This window comes from Haliotis rufescens, unplaced genomic scaffold, assembly GCF_023055435.1.
Source record: "Haliotis rufescens isolate VD_foot unplaced genomic scaffold, xgHalRufe1.0.p SCAF_9, whole genome shotgun sequence".
Taxonomy (NCBI): Eukaryota; Metazoa; Mollusca; class Gastropoda; order Lepetellida; family Haliotidae; genus Haliotis; species Haliotis rufescens.
Window position 1 is genome coordinate 21,345,702 of NW_025964383.1, and position 18,591 is coordinate 21,364,292.

The following is an 18,591-nucleotide window of genomic DNA, read 5'->3' on the forward strand; positions in this document are numbered from 1 at the left end:
TAATAATTAAGGGACACACATTTTCAGCGTGGGTAATTTGTTTTGTTTTGGTGATCTGTGTCATGAGACTGATGTTATTGGTGTCTGTGTCATGAAATAGGTGTTATTGGCATCTGTGCCATGAGACCGGTGTTATTGGTGTCTGTCGTGAGACAGGTTTTGTTAGTGTCTTCGTCACGAGACAGGTGTCATTGTATCGGAGTTAAGGGTAAAACATGTCACTGTTATTTCAGTTTTGAAATATTGTTCCCCATTTAATAATGCATAATAAACTCAATCACTCTTTAAGATTACATAACTGTTGAGCACTGATGCTTATATGTAAGTCATCACACACAGACACAGTGGGGTGCAAATTAGGGAAGGGACGAGTCCACATTTACTACCCGGATACCCAACCCCCCATTACCCTTGGTAACGAAATGTCTGATTGGGAATTGTTTTGCCGCATCCCTGGCAAAAACTATTTAGATACATGTATCAAACAATCAGATCATGCGTACACGGAAGTTGACGGAAGCTTTATCTCAATATACATATACAATTCAAAGGAATGGGTTCATCGTCGGAAAGAAATGCGAACTTTAGCAACTTGAATTGAAACCAGTGAGCTACAGTGAGTTTTTGTCATTAAACAATATATCATGTGACTAACCACGGGTTCGGGTAGTCCTGTGGGTACTCGGATCCTGTTCAGGAACCACCCGACCCGAGTACCACGTCCCAGGCCTAGTACATACCCGTGTTTAAGCACTTTACATGCCAGTACATGTTTTATAGATCATTGCATGTCAATGTATTACAACACTGTAACTAAGCCATTTGGTTTTCAATAATTACACAACAGCCAAATGATTATTGATCACAAATGATTTGAATTCATCTGGCAATGTTAACTTGTGATCTCAGAATGCATCCCCATGTTTCAATGAAAGCTGAATTCACTCTTCAAGTAAGCATGTACATCATATTTGTTTTGTCGCTCTGTAGAATTGACTGTTTTGATGTGTACATAACATAGGAATTTGAGTAGCATATGTACAGCTGTTGAAATCTAACATTGATCTCTCTGCCTTTCTTCAGCATTTCTTCTCCGCTGAATATATATTGGTATGTTTTCATGTTATTTCAGATCAATTAGGCTTCAAAAAATAAAAGAATTGGTTCTCAAGCAATGGGTTTTGAAAATATATTGCGGGCAGGCTGTTTTAATTTTTCTTTTGGTTGTTCCAACTAATATGTAACCAAACAAACAGTTGTGTACAATCAACCTGGGAAAGGGCCTCCCTACATAAATGTATTCCTTCATGAGTACAATACTGGAATACAGTATTTGACTACCATTGGACTTGGAATTATTAATGATTTAAAATAAATAAATTTTTAAATGGAAATAAAAACAAAATATTCAGCAAAGTTTATTCTGATGCAGGTGGTGCCTGAGAACCAAGACTTTTTTTAGCTTTATATTAAGGATAATTTTAACATTTGTCTATAGCAAATTATGGAGTGATTCAAAATAACCAATGTAAAAAATGTTGTCTTCAGCTTGTGATGAACTGCTTGATTTGACTACAACTGCTCTACTTTATAGGTATCTATTTTCTTGAGTTGCCTAGCAACAGCGAACTTTCTGACAGTGTACATGCTGGTATTAGCTGCTTTCATTGGCCTTGAGATGAGTGTCTTACTAGGATGTATGGACGTGCGAGCACAGGATCCTTGCATCACTAAATAATTGCTTTTTCTAAAGGATTGAATTTAGCAAAATAATATTTTTTCTTTATTTTTTCAAAGGATTATCATATTCTTTCACTGTAATTGACTCAGCACAACCATTGTCCTTTTTAGATGCCAGGTTGTAAAGCATTTCGTGTAATTAATATTTTGTGGCCTTTATAGATGTTTAGTAATCATTGCAGAATTGTAGCTTTTTGTATGTCCTCTTATAAAAATGTTATGTTCAAAGTACTGTATGTTTGACACTATTAGGTTGGTGTGGTATTCAAGTTGGTGTTGTTTGAAGAGCTTGTGCCTTAATTGTTTAACCAGTCTCAGGATTAACACGAAGGAAGGAAGTATTTCCCCATGATTCAGTGTCACGTTGTGTTTCAGTTGCAGAAGCTGATGGCATTGCATGCATGATGAAGTCTTTTGTGATGTCATGGCTGTGTTCAACACAATCTCCTTATTATGTTCTGCTCTGTTTTGATCGTGTAATTGTTTCAATTTACTTGTTGGTTCACATTCAGTCACTGAACTATTTCGTAGGTAGGTTGTAGACGTCATCAATACCTCGACGGTTGAAATGCGTTCCTCTGTCACCTATTGGGCTGCTCGGGTGAAGTCACTATTTTTAAACAACCAATCTAGACCTGGCTGATGTCATATAGCTGGAACATTGTTGAGTGCGGCATTAAACAACAAACAAACGTTGCTTCAATCCCGGGCAATGTCTCGTTTAACGTCCATGAGTGGAAAAGAAACTCATATCAATGCAGGTTGGTCAGCAGAAATAGTACAAGTGAATTAGGCAGGCAAAAAACACCAATTTATTTACGATAGTTTTATTTTAGTTTCAAGCAACAATTACAAACAATTACTATTGTACTTCAATTCACATTTACAAAGTTTCTGAATTCCCAAATTTCTATTATGACCACGATCACTAAATGACCAGTGTGTCGAACGATGTTGCCTATCCTAACTCTAAAGCCAAACTGAATTACAACAACACAGGGTGGTCGACATGTGGCGCACATGCATGCTTTTTTCATGCTTTTAGATATGTATCCGCGAAGTAAAGCAGTGTGTGCACAAACTGTTTTCACACACAGGAGTGAAACAGAACGACCTGTTCGGAAACATAGCCTACTCACAGCAATACAATCTGTGATGACAATATCCTTATGTCCACCGGTGATGGAGGAAGGTAGTGTGTACCGATCCATGAAGTATTGACAATTGGTGTACACTGTCTTAATAAAATAACATTTTTAATGTCTGTTTACTTCCTGAGGTATTGGTGAGTGGAGTTTTTTTTAAAAATATTTAACAATCATTTTATGAAAATTTCAGAATTCAAACAACTTATTATCAAGTTGGTAGATCTACCTTTGAGTAAAATATCTTCAAGTTGAAATGATTTGAAAGGTGCATATCTTCAGTGAGAAAGAAATGTGTCTTTTGACATGTTAGGTTCATTTGTAAGGCAGTTACTTTTTAAATATTCTTGACTAAGGTTATACTAAAAGTAACGCTACATCTGTGTGAAGAAAGCCAGTAATTTCTTTACAATTTGAACAGGACCTGCTATCAATGTTGTGACTCAGGGGTGCAGCAATCCCATAGAAATCTATAACTCTGTACTAAATAGAATTTGATGGAAACACAAGAAATTGTCCTCTGTGGTAAGGATGTTAATAACACAAAATCATCTTGTTTCTGTTAACCAAGTGTACCAATGAATGTTATTGATTTTTAGTCTTTATTACAATATGAGTGAAAATGGTAACTTGAGATCTGAGTTCATTTTATGTGAAATTTATATTGTGATAATATTATGTAAGATCAGAAATGGGTTGTATCTTGGCTCAAGTGATTTCTTCACCCAATAATGTCATAAGTGGATTTGTATCGTCTTGTATCAAATCATGTGCAATAATCCTGTTTGAAGCTAGTACATATGTTAAATGGTAGGTGTTTTATGTTGCAGTCAGATCTATTTTCATTGGCTCAATTTTTTTTTATTCAAATTTTCTCTGATGTATTGCTCGTAGAGGGCAGGATCTGATATTTCTACAAGAACATATGAATGTATCTGCTTCTCATTTATATCCGTCTGGAATAAACTGATTTATGGTTTACACCATGGTTTGGTTGTTTATTTCTCCTCTGACCGCCGTCATGGTCTAGTGCACAGAGCATCTGCCCAGGTGGTTCGAACCCTGGTAGCGCCACACAAAATGACCTCAAGTTGAGTACCATCTTTTACCTTCTTTTGGTACAATCTCATTATAATCAGACCTTAGTTCTCGCTACTGCATTAGGGGTCACGTCAGAACGACCTTTCATTCAACCAATCAGAGCGTCGCTTGCCAGATCATGAAAGTGACAGTCGGAATGTGATATCTAATCATACAACCTCAAAAACTTTAACACGGGGTATTCCCGAACAATAGTTATGGGTTAAACGACAGAATCCATACAATCTAGACCCTCTATTAACCATTCCAGAATGTTCTTTTGTTTAGGTTTCAAATTTGTAATCGAGAATTTGTCAAAATATGTTTCAAAGCGTAGTCGCCAATTTAAACTTAATGCCATAAAGCACGAGAAAGCTGCCTTCTGATTGGTCATTCCATTGGTCAGTCAGAGTTCGCGCAAGGTCGGTCTGACGTGACCCGTAATGGGATGTCCTCAAATCTTTGTTTAGTGGTAGCAAGAAGAGAACTAAGATCTGATTTTAATGAGATTGCGTTTGGTAGGACAGACTAGGGGAAAGAACCACTGACCTTCCACTTTCCAGGCTGCTGCTCTATCCACTACACCACGGAGGCATTGTGGCAGATGTTAGGACCTGTTTGGGATCCTGGACTACATCTCGAAGGACTGAGATCACGACTTTGGATGGATGAATGGAGTCCAGGTGCAATCACATCTTCCCGAGACGCGAGTAAACTGACTTTGAAAGTCCAGTTTCCACCCTTGCCGAACTAGGCTGGAATTACTGGGCTCGATCGTAGCGCCACCAGTGGCTATTACCAGTTATGTCCCTTCTAAGCCTCTCCTATGGACCAATCAGATTCCACCTCTCGTATCACTTGTGTTTGCTTCACACAAAACTGTGGCGCCCAGTCAAGACGATCTGATCGATAATCAAGATTTATATTGTGATAAAACGGGTCTTACATTGTGAAATTCATCAAATCACGTGAGCACCTTGATTAAAAACATGAAAAGATTTGGAAAATATCTGCTGACGAGTTGGTGGTGCACATGATTTGCAAATCCTGCAATCGACCGAAATCTGCACGATTTTTATTGGGCTATGCATAGACTTGTTAGTCCAGCCAAAATGTAACTCCATAATACCAGCCTTGTTCGGCAAGGGTGGAAACTGGACTTTTATAGTCAGTTAACTACCTCTTCCTCGGGAAGCTGGGTGCAATCAATGATTTAAGTGTCAGCTACAATCCAAGGATGTGTGTTAAATTACATGTGAAGAGTAGGAAAAGCAATGGACCTAGGACCGTTACAAGTGGAATAATCACTGCTCCTCTGAAGCTGTCAGGGTTCAGTGGGTATGGTGTATACTCTGCTTTCAGTCACATTCCAGCAATATCGTGACGGGGACACCAGAATTGGGCTTCATACATTAAAACTATGTGGTGAATCAAACCCAGAAGAGTGTCCTGGGTTTAATGCCGCTTTGAACAGTATTCCTGTTACATCATGACGTGTCAGCTTGATGTGGGTGAGTGAGTATGGTTTTACACTGCTTTGAACAGTATTCCTGTTACATTACGACGTGTCAGCTTGATGTGGGTGAGTGAGTATGGTTTTATACCTCTTTGAACAGTCTTTCTGTTACATCACGCTATGTCAGCTTGATGTGGGTGAGTGAGTGAGTATGGTTTTATACACCTTTGAACAGTCTTCCTGTTACATCACGACGTGTCAGCTTGATGTGGGTGAGTGAGTGAGTATGGTTTTATACCGCTTTGAACAGTATTCCTGTTACATTACGACGTGTCAGCTTGATGTGGGTGAGTGAGTATGGTTTTACACTGCTTTGAACAGTCTTCCTGTTACATCACAACGTGTCAGCTTGATGTGGGTGAGTGAGTGAGTATGGTTTTATACCCCTTTGAACAATCTTCCTGTTACATCACGACATGTCAGCTTGATGTGGGTGAGTGGGTGAGTATGGTTTTATACCCCTTTGAACAATCTTCCTGTTACATCACGACGTGTCAGCTTATGTGGGTGGGTGAGTGAGTGAGTATGGTTTTATACCGCTTTGAACAATCTTCCTGTTACATCACGACATGTCAGCTTGATGTGGGTGAGTGAGTGAGTATGATTATTTACAGTTTTTAGCACTATTCCAGCAACATCACTTCAGGGGACAACCGGAAATGGGCTTCACACATTGTACCTATGTGGGGATTCAAACCCGGGCCTTCAGCATGAAAAGCGAACGCTTTAACCACTAGACTACCCCACCGTTTGTATGATTTTAGAAGAAAGCCTTAAGTGAAGAGGGTGGTCGGGTAGCCTAGTGGTTAAAGCGTTTGCTCGTCACGCCGAAGACCCGGGTTCGAATCCCGACATGGGTACAATGTGTGAAGCCCATTTCTGGTGTCCCCCGCCGTGATATTGCTGGAATATTGCTAAAAGCAGCGTAAAACCAAACTCACTCACTTAAGTGAAGAACAAACACTGTACCTGCCAGGTAACTCCATGAGTAACCTTTTCAACCATAACACGATACTGGAGATCTTTACTGCTCCTGAATCTCCTGTTCCTGTCATCTTATTCCACAAAATCTTTATTACCGTATTTGACATAATAAGCGCCCAGGGCGCTCTCAAAATTAGAAATAGGGGGCTCTTATCAGAATATTATTTTGGTGAAAAACAACAGGGTTTAAAGATCGTAAATTTTGTGGTTAATGCTGACAGCCTGAAATGTTTATATACGACAGATGTATTTTTCCAGAATCTAATTACCCACAATTAAGAATGCACATAACACACGTATTATACACAAAAAAATAAGTCTTGTGTACATTGATCAATCGGTTGTGGTGCTAATTGGGATTGTTCACCAGCCAATATATTAGCAAATATCGCCGTGGGCGCTTAATAGAGCGGGACGCTTATTACCTCGAATACAGTATATGACACAACAAAAGAAATTAATGGCTTCTGGTTTCAAAATCAAACCAGTTGTTTTATTCACATCACAGAATATACATAATATAAATGTCCATGTTATTACAGCATTGATAATTGAATAACATAAATGACTGGACAGAAAATCGGGTGAACAAATCATGTCAGCCACCTTAAAATCCAAGCAACTTGATTCCACCATCGATCATTGTGAGCATGGCTGGAAGTACTCGTTATAAAGTATTTTTATAAACTTATTTTTTTATGGTGCTGACATTTGACAGTTGGACTTATGCTTAGTAATCCACACACAATGGTGAAGCTGAAAAGTATTTCTGACAGGACCTGTAATGGAAAGTCCTCAGATCATTGAGTTGTGGTAGCGAGCACGAGATCCACCCGGCTTTGAACAGTATTTAATTTATATCATGGCGAGTCATCTTGATGTGGGTTTGGCAGACAGAAAGACTGAAGTTTAATAGGTGCTGATGACCAAGGATCTTAATTGTGGTGATTCTGGGCTTCAAACCAATGATCAGCAGATCCTTGTGAAAACAAAGGGATGCAACTCTGCATTGAAACAATGATACAATAAATCCTAAAACATTATACTTCCATGACTTAATAACAAAGTGATAGTTTCACACACAAATTTTTCGTCTTTTAGACAAATTCCTCATATAAGTATGATGCTGACAACCTCCGATGTGCAAGGTCAAACTGACACCCATAACCCAAAATAGGCAAAAAACATTGAATGAAATCATTTTTGTTGACCTCATGAAGGTTACTGAAATTGTGTAGGCTCCGGGAAACCATCATTTTGTATTATTTCAAACATATCGCAATGCTTGAGCACACATCGGTGCAGCATGCCTCTTGCAGACATCTCAAGTTACCAACTCAAACTAGTCTTGGAAAAACAGACAAATTTTGAATCTGTTATTATTCAAATCACAAAAGTAGTCATTCATCCACCATTTATGCCTTTCAACTCCACCCACGTCTATTTAGCAGAGGCCAACAGAAAACCTCCGAGTACAATATAAAAACCCCAGCCTAAACTGGTTTAATATTTCCATCCATTTCTGAACTTAAATTTGCTTTACATGGTAGACAAATATTGCAGAGATTGATGAGAAGGCCATGAATGCCCGACACAACATGTGGCCTTGTGTCGACCTGTCCGTGAAGACTCTCACTGTGAAAAGGTGAACGTCGGCTAGTCTGTGTGTACTGCTGGAATATATCCTGGGTGGGTGAGATCTACTTCCCGATGCGCTGCACCACCCACTCCTGCTGACACAGGGGGCACCTGTTGTTCTGCTTCACCCACAGGGACATGCAGCAGTTGTGGAAGGAATGGTTGCACTCTCCCCATACCACTGAAACAAGAACCAAAAATGTTCAGCCTTCGAAATCCGCTGGGCTGGGACTACTAATTTGTGCTGAGGACAAACAATAATTCAGTCATGGATTTAAATCAAATCTAAATTATTTTTTTTTAAATTCAGTCATGGTAGTAGCCATTGACTAGCAGAATTCAGCTGCCATTTCTCAGTGCTTGTAATTATGTATTTTGCTACAAACTGGAACTGAATAAAAATGACAGAAAACCTCGTACATTTTCTTTGTTGTTATATGCTTAATGGATCTGGAGACATTTAAAACTTAACATGGACAAACATAACCTCCCATCATGTCCTGTTTACAACTTATTCAATCACGACTCGGCCTGATTTCTTTATTTCCTTGTTCTTTAAAGCAGGATTTGACAATATTCCAGCCATATGTTATATGGTATAAATTACCGAGTCTGGATCAGACAATCCAGTGATTGATCTCATGTGCATCGATCCATGTATCTGGGAAACTATGACACGCAATCAACCTGAACCTGACCACCTGGGTGCCGTTGTACAAAGCAACCTCAGTGCTACGACTGTCTTCAGTCTACGTTAAGGTATGGGTGTTAAGATCACCTTAGTGGTACGATCGTCTTGTACAATGGCGCCCTGATCCATTAAGGTGCCTCCACCATGCATAGGTTGCTGGGGACCAATTCTTACTGTCTCCCCATGAGTGTATGGGCTTGACAAAGTACAGATCACAATAAGGACTAAACTAGGATTTGAGCCCAGGATAAGCGAATCCTGGCACACTCATGGAATGTAACTCTGACTATATATTATGAAAACTCACCAACACAGTCATCTTGTTTGTTTTCTGATTGACACCGCAGACATGCATCTGCAAGAAGAGAACAAATATACAATGTAGACATACACTGACTTTTCAATATTCCTTTGAATGACATTCAGGGTAACTATTGTGGGCATATTAATAATTGCAACAGACCAATACCTTCAACATGTTCAAGTGACTTTCTGGGGTGTGTAATTCAATCCAGTTCACATGTATACAAAGCACACATGATTTGAATGGCAGCATGAATTTTTTGTTTGTGTAACATGTTTAACGCAGCACTCATCAATATTCCAGCTTCACGGCAGTATATTTTCCAGCTTCTGTAAATAATCGAGTCTGGGTCAGACAATCTGGTGATTGACATGATGAGCATCGATCAACGCAACTGGAATATGAGGTGAGGTGAGGTGAAATTGGGTTTAACGTCGCGTCCAAGAATATTGCACTTATATAGCGTCGTGCATGCACGTGTGTGTGTGTGTGTGTGTGTGTGTGTGTGTGGCTGCTTGTACTAGACCGGACTGATGCCGATTTATAGTGCTAGCTCACTGAGATACCATGTCACGGTCTACCACTAGACCATGGAGGCGGTCAATTGTAATACGATGACATGCATCAACTGCATCTATAGCACGAGTACGAAATTGTTGTAAAAACAAATTTATGTCACCAATGGATTGCGAGATCCATATAGATCAATATATTATTGTAGGAATTCCGGAGGCCACTGCCTCAGCAGAACACTGTATGGTGAATAGTGTACATGGTTTAGGAAAAAGATCAAATGAGGCCCACTTGAAGTCTGATTTGCCAAAAGAATCCATACACTCTTGTTGACATATGAAAAAACATCACAAGTAAGCTACTTACACTGACCACAAATATGACCGTAAACATGAGAAAAACAATGTGGTTTTAGTTTCTCTTCATCATGTTCATACACATACCGTATTCAACATAAAAAGCGCCCTGCTCTAATAAGCGCCCACAGTGATATTTGCTAATATATTGGCTAGTGAACAATCCCAATTAGCACCCCTTCCGATTGATCAATGTACACCACACATTTATTTGCTTACAATACGCACTCATTTGTTATCATGGTTATATGCAATTATTATGGGCAATTAAATTCTGGAAAAATATATGTCGTACATAAACATTTCATGCTGTCAGCATAAACCACGAAATGTATCCTACAACTCTGTTGTTTTCACCAAATTAATATTCTAATAAGAGCCCACTATTTCTAATTTTGAAAGCACCCCGGGCGCATATTACGTCAAATACGGTATTTCAAGCACACTTCTAGTTTCCTTGAACACGGGTTAAAGACAAATACTTAGGAATTGGCATTATTTCAACTAGACCTCCTCGTGTGCCATAAGTTGAAATTTCCTCATTTTCAAACGTATGCCAAAAAGGATACTAGTAACCGCTTCATGAAGTAAGGGAACATACGCTCAATATAATCATTTGTTTACTTGAAAAACATTTTTCAGCAAATTTTTGTAATTAGTAAACTAAAATATAAATCAGACATTGGTGCTCTCAATGCTATTGTTGAACCTATTCGACAGGTGCATCGTCAAAGGACATCCCCAATGAAACTTGCTACAACCATGATATCTGTTAAACGAGTAGGCTTTGTATATCTTTTAAGTTACGTGTGAAATGCAAAATTACTCAGCTTGCTAAATATCAAAACATTCAGTAGTTTCCAGGCACTCAACTACCAGAGACAGCCATTGTTGACTTTTGGCACTTCACATTCAGCGCCATTTAGTCCTGATATTTTCTTTATAATGTTATCATTATTAACATTCCATCATAATTTTTTGCTACTTGATAAAAGGAAGAAAACACAAGTTCCTTAATTTCTAAAAATGAGCAACTTTCAGTATAGTTAATTACAACCAAAAAAATTCTAAATCATACCATCTTCGATTGGATGAAAGTTGTGTGGTCATGGTAAATTGTGTTGTGACCAGTATCATTTCCTGGTAGTAGTGGACCCCTATGACATGCCAGTTAGTGGGTTGTACTTGCGCCAGGTTTTCCATGATTTGGTGCTCATGTAAGATATGCAACAGGGATTTATCAAGGATTCTAAACTAATTAAGTGCCATGGCAAGAAAATTGCATTTTTTCCCCTTTATTTTGTTCAAAATTGGTTACTTTTAGCTCTTATTTTCTGAAATTCAGAGGTATTTTAACATGTTTAACATAGTATTTTGAGAATGTATTCAATGCAACAATGTAAGATGAAGCGTTAATACCATTTCCTATATATTGATTTTGTTATCAATGAAATAGAGGTCTCTACAACACTGCATACAAGGCAATAAAATTAGTTATTGACTATGTATAGTTGTATATTAACATGAATTAGGAAATTTTTAATTCCGATTGAGGAATTCTTAAACCACGCACTGCAGGCTTGGACTGAATATCGGCCTCTGAGCAGGTCTAGATAAATACCTGTGTTGGTACAATTATCAGATATAATATTTAGTACCCTATGCAAATGTCAACGTGGTGGTTAAATTCAAACATTTAATTTGTCTTTCTTCAATCATTCCAATAACAGGGTTATCATTGATATCTAGATAGACCCAGATCATAAAACTTCAGTTAACAGATTTTTTTTTAATTTGAGTGGCTAGCAAAATTGTAACCCCATCTCTGAAGAACAAAGGCAAAGAAAGGATTTCTAAAGTACCCTATTTGTGTTTTAGCATGTTTAGAATGGACTGACTGGTTTTAAATATTTGAAAATAGTTGAGAATTTTATAACAACAAAATAGACTCGAAGAGTGATAATTACTGACTGTAGATATCCCCCTTTGAGGATAAGAACTTTGGGCTAGCTTGGTTGAATGTATTAAAAAACGTTTTGATACACTAACAGGACTAATATACGAAAGCAATTAACATGATATAGGTTTCGAATGTATGTATATTTTACTGCCGTGTATTCATGGGTGTAATGCTTCTACATATACCAGTGTGGTGCAATACGAAAACATATCGCTGTCAGTGCCATACATACTGGCAGCTGCTTAGCAAATCGAGATCGATGACTTTGGTTGAAGAAATAGCTAGAAAACGCAGCTGTCTTTATCCTTACCCATAACCTGAACTCTACAAATGGCACACGTATCACATTCAACATCCCAGCTCCACATCGCTACCAAATTCCATTTCTTTAGAGTAAACATTTTCTCTGGCTTTTGTCCCGATTCGACCGCTTCTCTGTCGACTTCCATCTCGTCAGCCATGTTAGGTCTTGACGTGATGTTCCACACTCCTCACAGTGACACTATATCGAGTTCCCTACACCGTGAACGAAGCGCTGAGATGGAGCCTATCTGGTCACATGACCAAACTCCAAACAGCGATCGCACATTCTGACTTTATTAGTCTAACCGGAAGAGCAGCAAGGAGGTGGCACGCGCTGCTTAAGAGTGTATATAAACCAGGAAGTGTAATTTTGTTTTGTCGTTTAGGATGTGAAAACATTTTGTTCTACATATGCAAACTAGGTATTCAATATGAACGAAAGAGATGCGATTCATGATGGCACCGTTTATGCTAACAGTGATATTTTGAAGACTGCAAACGTGAGCAAGTTATTATTGTCGGGAAAACCCTTGGAGCAACTTCTCTCAGAAGACCATAGGGAAGTGGCCAAAGCCGATGAAAACAATGTCTGGTATCACAAGAAAATATCCCGGGAGTCAGCCGAGAGTATACTACAAGAAGGTAATTTTCTCCTGTTCTCCTGCAGATGCACTTATACCAAGTCTGATTGTCTAAGAACTATGCTTCATCTGTCATGACCACACAATACCTGACACACATGATATATCTCTTCAAATGTTTGCAATGTTTATGAATACGCAATCATCTTGTGCTTGTTTAGATGTGTAAAGTAACATGTGTATGTTGAATGATTCCTTCAGCCTTATACAGGGGCGGTAGGGTAGCCTTGTGGTTAAAGCGTTCGCTCGCCATGCCGAAGACCAGGGTTTGATTCCTGATATGGATACAATGTGTGACCCGTTTCTGGTGTCCCTCGCTGTGATATTGCTGGAATATTGCTAAAGCAGTGTAAAACCATACTCAATTACTCAGCGTTATACATGTCATCTATGGAATCCCATGTCCGATGGCAGGATACTGACAAGGGGGTACCCGTGAAGATCCGGGAAAGAATTGGTCTTCAGCAACCCATGCTTGCCGTAAAAGGCGACTATGCTTGTCATAAGAGGCGACTAACGGGATCGGGTGGTTAGGCTCGCTGACTGGTTGAAGCATGTCATCAATCCCTGTTGCATGGATCGATGCTCATGATGTCAATCACTGGATTGTCTGGTCCAGACTCGATTATTTACGGACCGCTGTCATATAGCTGGAATATTGCTGAGTGCGGCGTAAAACAGCAAACCAGCCGACAACGGGGACAAACCAGCTATCACGTGTTTCAAGTGGAAGCGGGTCAAAACGGCCCCATGTCAGAATGGCCTCAAAAGGTAAAGTCAAAACAGCTACAGAAAAAAGTAAAAACTGCCACAACCCATAGTCAAAACGGCCACAAAAAAGTCATAAGGGCCACACCAAAAAAGTCATAACAGCCACAGAGAAAATAAAGAAGACAAACTCAAGTATTGTGTCACAGTAGTTGTATTATGCATAAATTGTATTATATAACTTGTATAACAGTTCATAGATCAGATCACATCACGTTAATTGTATACACACAGATCTTCAGCACTAACTACACAACACATGTCACATATTTAAACCCTTGGTCCAGGGTGTGAAACCCATATATTAAGCAGCTCTGATGGTGTTATGTGAACCCCCATTTATCTATTTTTGTACATTGGTTTCATTTCTATCTTTGCTCTGTTTATATACGTTGCAAGTTCACAATCCTGCATGTTTTATATGAATTAACATGATTAAGTTGACATTGAGTTCTACTACTCACAAATGGATTAGTTTGAGCTAAAAACACTGAAAGGTATCATCATGGGAAATAAAAGTTTATTCATGTTTTCACAAGAGATTGGTACACTGGTCAGTACAGCGATCAAAGTAAATTGATGAGACTAGTAAAAACAACAACATATGAACTCTACTGGAAGTTAATGCAATTTAATAGCGCATCCTGCTCACATTGGATAATCATCTTACATGTATTCTCCGTCCACATCCTGCTCACATTATTTTTATTTTTTGTTGTGGCCGTTATGACTTTTTTTGTTGGGGCTGTATGACTTATTTTATGTCCGTTTTGATTGTGGGTTTTATTGCCATTTTGACTTTTTTGTGGCAATTTTGACTTTTAAGTTTTGAAGCCGTTTTGACTACAACCCATTATTAGGTTAAATTAAGGCAATTTATGTACTTTTAGTTGGTTTATAAGACCAAAAACACAAAGACCCAGAAATTAACAATAAAATAATAATAATGACTTTTGACCATTTTTGTTTTTGACGACTCTTTTTCACAACCAGGTGAAATGAAAAAACCCAAAACACTACAAGACTTTATCACCATGATCAATGCATATTATAAACTTCTTTATTCTAAAAGCAATGAAAAACAATCAGTTATCTGTTGTTACCTTTTTGCAGTTTGTTTTTTATTCATAAGTAGCAGTACTAATTTTAATGTTTATTATCCCCAACGAGAAATGGGTCAGGGTACACAGGAACGGAGTGTGTCCTTCCTTACCGACAGCAGAAGCAGGGTAGAGCATGGAGTCAGAAAGACTTTAACATGTTTAAACCTTAGTTTTATATTACCAGTATTGATCTGAATTTGCTTTGGAAAGCATGGACTATCAGACTATAGGGCTAGGACGGATGTCCTTCTTACCCCTGCCTTCTGGATTAATTTTAGCATCAGGCTAGGGCTGGGAGGGGAACTCGGGTCGGGTGGGTCCTAGGTAGGACCCGGGTACCCATAGTACTACCCGGACCCGTGGTTAATCACGTTGACATATTGTTTAAAAACTCGCTAGAGCTCAGTGGTTACACTACAAGTCGCTAATGTTCCCATTTCTTTATGATGATGCACACATTCCTTTTGACTTGTATATGTTTGAGTAAAGATAATGCTTCAGTTAACATCGGTGTACGCATGATTCGATCGTTTCATGAGAGACCATAAATCTATTATATGGTCTCTGGTTTCATATATGTATCTAAACAGTTTTTGCCATATGCAGGTCTACAGTTAAACTATTCCCAATTAGACATTGTGTTCACAACTCTTGAGTGATACAATGACATGCATCAACCAAGTCAGCGAGCCCAATCCCGTTAGTCGCCTCCTACAAGCATAGTCGCCTTTTACAGCAAGCATGGGTTGCTGAAGACCTATTTTACCCTGAATGTTTGTAACATATGAGGTGGGACAAGATTAAACACATAATCTCCAATTTCTATCATATCCATTGTCTTTTTTATGGGGCCATTTCCACCAATGAAGAGCTGGGCCGAATTATGGGGCTGTTTAGGCAAGGGGGTGTTTTAGCCAGCACACTATACATTCTCTCACTCAGCCAGACACGAGGATGTTCGCATGATGCAAGACAATGTAACTGCCAAGATAGACAATGTAAATAGAATCCCAAGGAAAATCCTTTATGCATTGTCCAGGAAATGTTATATATACTGCAAATATAAATACTTACAATAAAATGTTTGCCTTTATTTTCATCCATTGCAGGGCTCGATTTAGCTCTATAAAACATGCACCATTGCAACATATTATTGAAAAATGCAACCTAATATTTATCATGTTTATGTCTACATGCACCAAGTGCATGTGCAAAAAAATCAAACTTATGTCAGACCGACCTTTACTTACACAGCATCAATCTTTGAATAAACTCAGTGTCTCTAAATTTTATTTACCAGGTCATATCACTAATCCCTGTGTTGTGTCGGTTTTATGATATACATCACATAGGACACTGTCATCGGAGATCTGTGATTTTACTTTAAGTTTCATGGATCTGTGTTTCAACTTTGTTTAATTTATGGGACCAGGTGCAACCTGGTTTTGTCTGGTGCAACTAGATTCTCATGTCAACATACACATGGTGCAGGATAAATCAAGTCCCTTATATCGAGCCCTGCATTGTGGTATTGGGGGCGGTCGGGTAGCCTAGTGGTTAAAGTGTTCGCTCGTCACGCCGAAGACCCGGGTTCGATTCCTGACATGGGTACAATGTGTGAAGCCCATTTCTGGTGTCCCCCGCCGTGATATGGCTGGAATATTGCTACAAGCGGCGTTAAACTATAATCACTCACTCCACTCATAATAGTGTTGTTTTGAACAATGTGAGGCTAGCTTCATAAGCTCTGAACCCATTAGGATGGCTTGTTCGAATCAGTCCCCATGCTTGTTGAAGGAGGGAATGGATCGGGTGATCAGGCTCAGTGTCATGGTTGATTGCATGTCATCGTGCCCGGACAGCATAGGTTGTTGTTCACAGTATCGATCACTGTTTCGTCTGGTCGATCTCAGTCACTTAATTATTTACAGGCACCTGTCATAATGGAATATTGCTGTGTATGGTCATAGGCAGCAAAGAAACAAACATCAGTGTTCGAAATACCTTCCTGCCCGACCGTCCGAGACGGGTTGATTTCATCTCGGGCTGCCAGATTTTCAAATCCCCCTGCCCGACGGTCAGGTTATATTTCATATGTGAAAATATTCTAAATATTTCCTGATGATAAGCATTAATTCACATGTAAAGATGAATGATAAAATGTAACCAAAAAGAAACCCTGTTAGCTTATCCTGAGAAACATATGATTATAGTGGGCAGGCAGGTTTTGGTCAGGGCTGGCAAGTATTTCAGCTAGCCAGTCCTGTGGTCTGGCTGAAATTTTGGGGAGTTTCATACCCTGCAAACATCCCATCCTTTTTTTTGCAAAAGAGGGGGGCACGAAAAGATGATGCAGTTCTATTTTTGTTCATTCAGAAAAATCATAAATTTGTACAGTATTTAGGGACTGGTCGTTTATAGGTGGTGGTGGATGTCATGAAAAAATGTTAAATGTATTGGGGGCATGAAAAAATGTTACATATTACTTGGGTGCGCCAGAAACCTATGATTGTGGGTTCAAACCCTGGTTCGCCCCGATTATGTTTCTAGGTTTGTCAGCAGCATACCCGTGCTCATGGGTTTCAATGAAGTGGTAAACGTCTGAGACCTGCATCACTTCTGGCTTGCCTCCCACATTAAGCTGACATGCCGCGATATAACTGTAATACTGTTAAAAGTGGCATTAAACCCAACTCACTCTTCTGTAGTACATGTTGTGTGATCTCTGGTATTGCATTCATATATTTTATTGATTTTAATGAATAAGAATTTTTTTCAGCAACTTGTTTTTTTTTCAAATGGGCATAAACAAAGATTAAGAAAACATTCCTTGTTGTTGTAAGTTTGGCCGTATTCGTTTTTTTTGTTTTTTTAAAAAGTGCGCATTTGGGTTGTTAATTGTTTTTGTCAAGGTACTTTTCTGTTCAATTGTGTTCATCATCTTTTGGAATAATGTGTCTCTCTTCTAGTGAAAATGAGCAAACTTGTTGCCGTGGGTGATATCACATGGTGTTGGGGATATCTAGTCCATGGCCGCCAGCCAGGTTGTTTATCATTGTTTGTTTACTGGTGTAGTGTTTGCTATTTTGATAACTGAATGGCTGTGCAGGGTTAGAAACGCCTCGTATATTTTGTACTGATACCATTGTTAAAGTCATAACAGCACAGTTCAAATAAACTTGCGACTTTTTTATTATTTCTTTTCAACTCTACCTTTTGACAATGTTTAGTATGAGCTGCCAGTCAATAATTTACTCTCACAAATAAACATGATAAACACATGTTGAACATGGTCAGAATGTACAAGCACAGTATGTTTTCCAGTAGCAATCTGGGCAGGAGGTACAAAAGGGATATTACCGACCTCAGACTGGAAAGGAAGGGGGGAAAATGTTCTAAGATTCAAATAATGAAATGACATTGACCGAGTGGAAGGTGGATCTAGTTCTACAAACCTCCAAAGTCAGTAAGTGGAAGGAGGTTGAGAGATCTGTCAAATCTCACTAAAATCAGACCTCAGTTCTCGCTACCGCTAAACAAAGATCTGAGGACATCCCATTAGGGGTCACGTTAGAACGACCTTTCATCCGACCAATCAGAGCATCGCTTACCAGATTATGAAAGTGAAAGTCGGAATTTATGCAACCTCGAAAACTTTAACTCCGAACGATAGTTACGGGTTTAACAACTGAATCCATAGAATCTAGACCATCTATTAGGCATTCCAGAATGTTCTTTTGTTCAGGTTTCAAATTTGTAATCGCGAATTTGTCAAAATATGTTTCGAAGCGTAGTCGCCAATTTGAAATTAGTGCTGTAAAGCATGAGAAAGCTGCCTTCTGATTGGTC

At 38.9% G+C, this 18,591-nt stretch overlaps 2 protein-coding genes across 3 annotated transcripts in view; one reads left to right on the top strand and one right to left on the bottom strand.

Annotated features, from left to right (window-relative positions):
* Window positions 1-6,922: 6,922 nt before the first annotated feature.
* Window positions 6,923-12,434, bottom strand: LOC124144708 (RING-box protein 2-like). Its single transcript, XM_046514246.2, has 3 exons — window positions 12,238-12,434; window positions 9,102-9,149; window positions 6,923-8,284 (listed from the first exon to the last, which is right to left on the bottom strand). The coding sequence occupies exons 1-3, from the start codon at window positions 12,386-12,388 to the stop codon at window positions 8,166-8,168; spliced, it is 318 nt and encodes a 105-aa protein (XP_046370202.1). The 5' UTR covers window positions 12,389-12,434; the 3' UTR covers window positions 6,923-8,165.
* Window positions 12,435-12,542: 108 nt separating this feature from the next.
* The window catches only part of LOC124144709 (tyrosine-protein kinase HTK16-like), a 60,659-nt gene continuing 54,610 nt past the window's right edge, over window positions 12,543-18,591 (top strand). For both annotated transcript variants that reach the window (XR_007219546.1, XM_046514247.2), the window contains exon 1: window positions 12,543-12,872. Coding sequence is in view for 1 of the 2 variants with exons in the window: in XM_046514247.2 (XP_046370203.2) it covers window positions 12,662-12,872 (211 nt within the window). In the remaining variant the exon portion in view is untranslated. The remainder of the gene's footprint in view (window positions 12,873-18,591) is intronic.